The 7,912-nt window shown below is 47.3% G+C and overlaps 1 protein-coding gene across 5 annotated transcripts in view; it reads left to right on the forward strand.

The window, feature by feature from the left end:
• Window positions 1-5,496, forward strand: part of ZNF366 (zinc finger protein 366) — an 86,635-nt gene extending 81,139 nt beyond the window's left edge. For all 5 annotated transcript variants that reach the window (XM_024756182.1, XM_024756184.1, XM_024756186.1 and 2 more), the window contains one exon: window positions 1,282-5,496. In XM_024756182.1, coding sequence (XP_024611950.1) covers window positions 1,282-1,811 — 530 coding nt within the window. In that variant the 3' untranslated portion in view covers window positions 1,812-5,496. The remainder of the gene's footprint in view (window positions 1-1,281) is intronic.
• The last annotated feature ends 2,416 nt before the right edge of the window (window positions 5,497-7,912 follow it).

Consider the following 7,912-nt stretch of genomic DNA (forward strand, 5'->3'; position numbering starts at 1 on the left):
TGTTAGCATTTCTTCACTCTAGGTTTTGAAATGGCTCAAAAATCAAGACCCAGATTAAAAAGATCCTCCCCGTGCCCCTGACAAGATTAAAGCTACAGACAGCTTCATTGCCTGACCACACCATAAAGCAGGCAGCATTGGACCTCGGCTTCCTTTGTGCATCCCCACCCCAGAAGCCTGCTTCCCCCTGTGCAGCAGGGTCTGGCCGCACCCCAGCCCCCTCCCTCCTATCCCTCTCTTCAGTCCTCCCCACCTGGTCCTCAGGGCCTGGCTGCTGGCTTACCACGGGCAGACACCTCCAAGATCAAATCAGGTGGAGCCCTCCCACATGCCTGTCGGCTGCTGAAAAGTCCATCCCTACAAGGGCCTTCAAGCTGAAACTAACAATGAGACCCTCTTACATCACTGTGCCCAACAGCAAGGACCCTTGTGGTGGGACACAAGGGCTTTTGAGCTCCTCAGAGGACCTTCCTGCGCCCTCCCTACCTACTCTGTCTGTGCTCAGGGGGCCCAGTTATGGGGTGGCCCCCTTGGTCCCAAATGGAATATCTGGGGTTTTTTTCAAGTAGAAAATATCTCTATTATCGTTTTATTTTTTTTCTTATGGTAAAATGTGTGCTCACTGTTAAAAAGAAATATATTTGAAGTGAAAAGGAAAATGTAAAAATCACCTCATAGTTAATCATTTTTGAGATTTTGGCGTATGTCCTTCCAGATATTTTTTGATATATAAAATAGAATCTATACTATTAATATATATGCTAAATAATATATATGATAAATTTATATTTCTTTTACTTAAAGTATATAGAGAATACCTTTTATGATCAGTAATAGGTCTCTACATCTTCTACACATAGAAGTACCTTCTACACACATAATACTTTCATTGTATGGAGGTACTATCATTTATTTAAACAAACCTCTATCGTTAAATTGATCATTGTTTTCACAGTCTCACTATTAGAAGCGTGGTGATGAGCATCCTTACATATACATTTTGTGCACCTGCCAGACTATTTTCATAGTTTAAATTCTCAGTGGTGTAACTGCTGAGTCAAAGGTGTGCTTATTTTTAAAGCTTTTCTTGCATGTTGCCAAATTCCCCTGAAAGGAGTCGTACCGATGTAGACTCCATCTATGACAAGGCCCATCTCTCTACAGCCTTCCAGGGGATTTCTCTGTTTTTCAAATGCAAAAGCAAGCTACACTAACCGGCCCTGGGTTCCGCCCAGCGACCTGAACGTTTCCCGGGGCCTGAACGTGCCTTTGCTCCGGCAGGTTTTGGAAGGGGGAGAGTTGCCGGGGCGCAGACGGCGGGGGGCCTGAGGAGCCTGCAGCAGGAGGAACCCTTCGACCTGTCCCAGAGGCGCCGGGCCAAGGGCCCGGCCTTCCAGCCGGACGCGGAGAGCGCCAGGGGCAGCTCCTGCCACGAGGAGGAGGACGACGACGACAACTGCTGCGAGGCGGGGCGGGACAGCCCGGGCCTCGGCCCCCGCAGCCCGCCGCTCTGCGCGCCCCAGGACCTGTCCGCCAAGGCCGACCCGGGCCCCAGGGCGGAGGCGCAGGCGGGGGAGGACGCACCGCAAGGGGACCTCCAGCCGAAGAGCCGGGCCAGCCCCGGGCCCGAGGGCGTCCGGGAGAGAGAGTTTGCCCGCAGAGACGAGTGTCCCGGCCTCCTCCGGGCCCTGCAGAGAGCTCGGCGGGGCCCCTCCTTTTCTGATTACTTGTACTTCAAGCACAGAGATGAGCGTTTAAAAGAATTACTGGAGAGGAAAACGGAAAACCAAGCAGTGCTTTTAGGGATCTAAGTGGACGGTTTAAACATTACACTTGGAAAATGAGCACTAGGCTGTGCAAGTACAGCTTTCCGCATGAGCTCTCATTTGCTGGAGGCCGGAGAAGGGCACGAATCTTTACAAATGGCTCAGACTAAGTGAGCAGGGACGTCCTCACTCATGTAAATGCTTCTCAGGTCATTCGTTGGGCCCTTGATTTTTAACACACATGCAAGGTCTTCTTCAATGTTATTTCGTGGATCTCCAGTGTAATAAACTGTACATATTCTTCTAGACATCTAACTGTAAGCTGATGCTGAGGTGCTTTTAGAAATTATATCTTCCGTTGACTAATACGGTAAATTTCTTTCTAGTTGCAAAAATATGGTGCTTGACCTGTTACCTTATTAATGACTCTTTAGTTGAATGTGTAAAAGGTATAATATTTTTCCAGATAGATGAAAATATGAATAGTTGTGTATAGTTTAAAATTTGCTATATTAAATAATCAAAAAACGCCAGAAATGACACAGGAGGGTGCGTTATTGAAGAGGACGTTCTCAAGTAGTTGCTGCAGATATAAGATAACATTTCAAGAGAATAAGAATAGTTTTGACTAAGGAAAAAACAGCAATACTTAGATTCCTGCCTGGGTCTGCCTCATTTGGCTTCTGCTACCTTCATCAGATGTGGCATTTGGAGCATATTTTCAGATAGCCCGACAGTGCTCAGCGTCTACAGGCTACCTCCTGAAGACCTTGCTCGAGGCTTCGTGCCCCATAAAGCAGCTGCAGGAAGAGTTGTCACCCCATGAGCAGTGGATTTCTCCTCAGTGCTGGAGCTGGGTGTGTGTCGGGGGGAGGAATTCTCCCTGAAATTTAAGCTCTAACTTATTTAGAGTATTAGAATAACCATAGGCTAGTCACTGGTAAAGGATTTTCTGGGCTGTATTCTCAATGCTACCTGAACATTAGAATCATCTCAGGGAGCCTTTTAAAAAATACCAGTGCTGGGGCCTGACCCCCTGAGGTCCTGATTTAATTGGTCTAGGGTGGAGCTCTAGCACTGGTTATTTTCCAAGTTGCCCCAGATGACTCTTATGTGCAGCCAGGGTTGAGAAAGATTGACTAGGCTAAAATAGTGGCTCCCAAGACCCCCTCCCAGGCACTCCATAAATATTTCAGCTTCTGGCTTTAGACTCATTAAGATAGAAAGCAGGAAACCTTGAAATCATACTGCTGACTTAGACCTTTTTACCTGTTCTGTAAGAGCCTCATGAGAGGAAACACACACACACACACACACACACACAAACTGTATAAACACACACTTTTTGTACTAGAAATGATGCCTGTGTTGCTTATGGTCACCTAATGTTTAAAAATACATAGCCAGCCTACAGTGACTAATTATTTCTTCCTAGATGTGTGAATCGTGAGTCCAGTGAGTGGTAGTGGCTGTAAAGGGGGGGTCGAGCCCCACAGGTAGGCTTCCCTTAGGCACCGGCATCTGACAAATAAAGCAGGGCTGACAGGATGTCACGTGTGTATGCCTGACGATAAGCAGTGACCCTCTGGTACTGTGTCTGTGTTCATGTCAAAACTGTCCCTTGGTAGTTGCAACTCGTATTTGTAGAGCTAGGTACTGTTTATTATTTGCTTCTTCTCCTCCCAAAGTTACCAGTACATTTCTTTAGACGATCTGGCCCATCTCTGCCTGTGGGATGCTGGCTTTTTCTCTTGGCCAAGGTGCTTCCCTGTCAGCCTCATCTAGTTCCCATCAGTCACACGTGAGCTTTGTCCATCCCTGATGCGTTCCTCCCGCTGCCTTGCTTAAGCCTCCTTCGCCCAGCCTCACCACCACTACAGCGTGCCAAAGCTGCTTGTGTTGGCTACTGCCATCTATGCCCCAAGGTCAGAGCATCTGCAAAGGGGGTGGTGAAGGGAAGAGTGTGGTTTTCTGCGGTTACCAGCACAACTCTGGGCCAAGAATCCATCCAGATCTTCATAGGGGCAATTTGCCTTCCATCCATTATTTTTAATACAGCTCATCAGTTTCTCTGATGACATCACTCAGAGGCTGGCAGAGTGTTCTGTGAGGCCTCCTCCTAGGGTCCTGTTACATATTCATTCTTTCAGCAGCAAGGTGTTGAGGACCTGCTACAAAGGCTGCAGATTTCCAGTTTGTTCTGGGTGTGCAGAGCTGGAATAGGAACTAGAAAATCTAGAATAGCAAGCTGTAGACTTTTCCACCCGAAACGAATCATGTGGGGGTGTTTGAGGAACAAGTTAATGTTGAGATGGAAAGAGTATGGTCTAGAATGCTGGTTTCCACATTGTGTGCTGAGAAGCAAGAGGTCCCTCTTAGGCCCTTCTAGAGCTGCCAGGGGAGGGAAAATTCTCAACCCGTATCCCCATTTCACTCAGAGCAGCTCAAATTCCATCTGTTTTATGTGTTAGCCTTCCAAGTAAAATTTCATTTGGAGGAAGAGAAAAGGGTCTAGGAAAAGTCATAAAAAATTGTTATGGAATGTATTCTAAAGCCTGTTTTTCATTCTTGACTCTGGATATGAGAGACTTAATTACATATAACTCACTGGTTCATATGCACTGACCTTCTGAGAACCAAGGCTAAAACCTTGGTTTTGTATGTAACCAACATCCTGGTTGGCCTGGGACAACCCGGGCTTATACCTGTTGTCCCCAGGTAGTTACTAAGAGTGTCACCTTAACTCTCAAAAGTGTTCCAGTTTGGGGGCTTCCCTGGTGGCGCAGTGGTTGAGAGTCCACCTGCCGATGCAGGGGACACGGGTTCGTGCCCTGGTCCGGGAAGATCCCACATGTCGCGGAGCGGCTGGGCCCGTGAGCCATGGCCGCTGAGCCTGCGCATCCGGAGCCTGTGCTCCGCAACGGGAGAGGCCACAACAGTGACAGGCCCGCGTACCGCAAAAAAAAAAAAAGGCACCCTATGCATTAAGTGCAGAGCTAAGGGAAGGGTTGGCCAAACTTGCCTAGAGCTAATTAACCAGGATGCAAGTCTGAAAGAGAAGCCATGAGGCCATCCTCAAGAGAATTAAGGGAGGAAACCATCCAAGGTCATCAGCAATCCCAGGACCAGGATAGCATGAAATCCATCACATTGTGACACTCTGAAAATAGGTCACTACCAAATGCTTTCCAGGCTTTTGACCACTGTCTTCGAACCAACCAACTGACCCAGCCAACTGCCATATTTTTCTTTTATCCTTCTTATTCCGGCCTATGTTTACCCCCTGTTGTTGCCTTTCAACTCATTCTCTCTTTTTAAAAATTTGACTCCCCACTGGCCATGAGACTGAGGCTGACTTTCCATGACCCCAGAAGGGTAACTGGTATATTTGTATAGGAGTAGTTACATGAGACAACCCAATGTGCATACTGTATTTATTAAGCCCTGAGGGCATTTAATAAAATATTAACATCGTGTTTTGAATTATGATCTTTGTCTGCTTTGCTGGAACAAAATGTAACAGAGCTAACATTTTAAATCCTTCACATATTTGGACAACATTACACCAAATGTTGATTTTGTACAGAATTCTGGCTTGCTATTTAAAAATAAAACTCAAAGTGTGTAGCAACCCAAGTTGTGAATATTGCTTTCTGCTTCAGTGAAAAAGCAGTTTACCTGAAAATAGCATGTAACCTATATTTTGTTAATTTAAGCAAATAAAGACGTGTTGAAAAAACTGAGTTAATTATTTGTGAATACCTGAAATTTTGCAAGGAAGCTGCCACTGTCAATGTCTTACTCCTGCCCTCAGATGATCTTCCAGAGCAGTTCCTACTGGTGGGCATCTTGGCCCCAGGGAGACACGGGTGATGTCTCCCTCCCTTAAGGCTTCAAAAAGGATTAATTAACTTCAGCTCAGCAGCAGGCAGGTGACATCTTCCTCATCCTCTTCTCTCCTATTTAGAAAAATTATTTCTGGAAGGGTGTCATGGAGAAATGGGAGGTTAGAGGCAGGATTAATTTATTCTGCGTCGAGTTCTTTGTACAATGTATGTTCTCGTGGGCAAGAGCACAGATGCTGGTGCCAGATTCCTGGATTCAAAGCCCAGCTCTCTCACTTCCAGTCTTGGGACCTGAGACGAATTTGTGAGTATCTCTCTGTGCCTCAGTCTCCTCACCTGTAAAACGGGACCCAGAACAGCACCTTCTCACCAGATTGTTTTGTGGGTTAAATGAGTTAATATATGAAGACACTCCTGTGTCTGGCTCACAGTGTATGCCTTGTAAGACTTAGCCATTATTATTACCATCAGTGAATTGGCCAGAAAACTGAACACTCAGCTCTCTCTCTTCACCAGAGCACTCACAAAGCTGTGTCAGCATGGGAAGCTGTCCATTTCTCAGGAAGCCTCCCTTTTAAACGTTACATGCTGTTATTTGCCAAGCACTGTGCCAGGTGACTTACACACTCGATCTCATTGCTCAGTCTCCAGATGTGAGCTGTCCAGGAAGAGCGTGACCTCAGGAAGGTGTGACCCTGCAGCAGGGACAGACCCTGAGGGGGTCAGGGAGCTGCTGGCTGGAGGCGTCTGCTGACTGCATTGCCCACAGCTTAGCACAAGGCCGTCTTTGAAGAGAGACTGGGTCACTCATCTCTGCGTCTGCCGCAGCCCACCTCTTGCGTCACTCCAATCCACTTCTTCACGTACACTCACAGAATATCTTCTCCAGGATTCCAGTGGGCCTCTCTACCTGAGGGAGAACTAAGGAAGGGGAGAGTAGTGGCTAAACTTCAGCCCCATCGCTGCCGTTAGTCTAGGAGACACACTGATGTTCATTTTCTCCTTCCTCCATTACCTGTCTAGATCCCTCTCTGCCAGGCTCAGTGGCTTTCCGGGTGGCTTGACCCAGACCCTCATCTCCAAAGGGTCTGAGCCTTGGTCATCATATTGCCCTGGACCGAATGGCTTTGTCCTCCCCACCCGCCACGCCCCTTAAGCCTTAACCCCTAGTGAGATGGTATTTGGAGGTAGGACTCTTGGGAGATAATTAGGTTTAGATAAATTCTTGAGGATGGGACCCCCATGATGGGATCAGTGCTAAGATCAGAGTCTTCTCTCTCTACAATGTAAGGACACAGCAAGAAGGTGGCTATCTGCAAACTAGGAGGAGGGTCCTCACCAGACACAGGAGCTGCTGGCACCTCATCTTGGACTTCCCAACCTCCAGAACTGTGAGAAATCAACGTTTGTTGGGTAAGCCACTCAGTCTGTGCCCAAACATACTAAGACAGATGTCCTTCTCAGAGTGGAGTTGCTGTACCTGTTCATTTACAGTCACAGGTGGGGAAGGAAATGCCAAATGAACCCTAAGTGGGTTCCGTACGCATTCTTCCCTGACCCCTTGTGTAACAACAGCCTTACTCTCTCCTGCTGATCAGGTGGTTTACCTCTGCCAAGATGGTGACTCCTTTCCTTATCTGCTGGTCCCTGGAAACAAGGAATAAAAAGTGCCCTGGCGACAGACATGGCTTATCATTCAGTGGTTCTCTTGCTATGCCCCAGGTGGAAGTGTACCCTCTTTGAGGAGGAGAATTGCTAACCTTGCAGAGCTCAGTGTCACAGGGGCGAGAAATACTAAGTCTCCCAGCATGTCGCATGAGTGAAGGGAAGTAGGGCCACTCCTGCTTCCACCCTTCATCCCTGGACCCAGGCATTCTTCCTTTTGAGGACATAGGACCATATAAAAGTCTTTGATTCAATGAATGCACTGGAGGATGACACCCCATCCTTGTGGAGTATTTTCTCCAAGAAGAGCTCTAGGGAGCTAACCACTTCTGGGTGGTGTGTATGTGATATGACCAATAGATCCTGTGGTCATAGGCCCATCTCTCACCTCATTTACTGTAATGTGAATTCTGTGGTTTGATGTGATATTATATAGGATTCCGTGCCAATAGAACAAACACTCCATAACCCTACCCCTTGCAAAGTACTGCTGGCTGAGGTCCTACCAGCAGAAAGGGCAAACCTACACCTGAAGTACTGTGCATCTATTCCTGAGGCAAAGAACTACTGGCTCTTCACGTCAAAAGGGACTCGGTGTAGTCAGCTTCTCACCAAGTGACTAATTGGTCTTCTTGA

This window comes from Neophocaena asiaeorientalis, unplaced genomic scaffold, assembly GCF_003031525.2.
Source record: "Neophocaena asiaeorientalis asiaeorientalis breed wild unplaced genomic scaffold, Neophocaena_asiaeorientalis_V1.1 scaffold376, whole genome shotgun sequence".
NCBI lineage: Eukaryota > Metazoa > Chordata > Mammalia > Artiodactyla > Phocoenidae > Neophocaena > Neophocaena asiaeorientalis.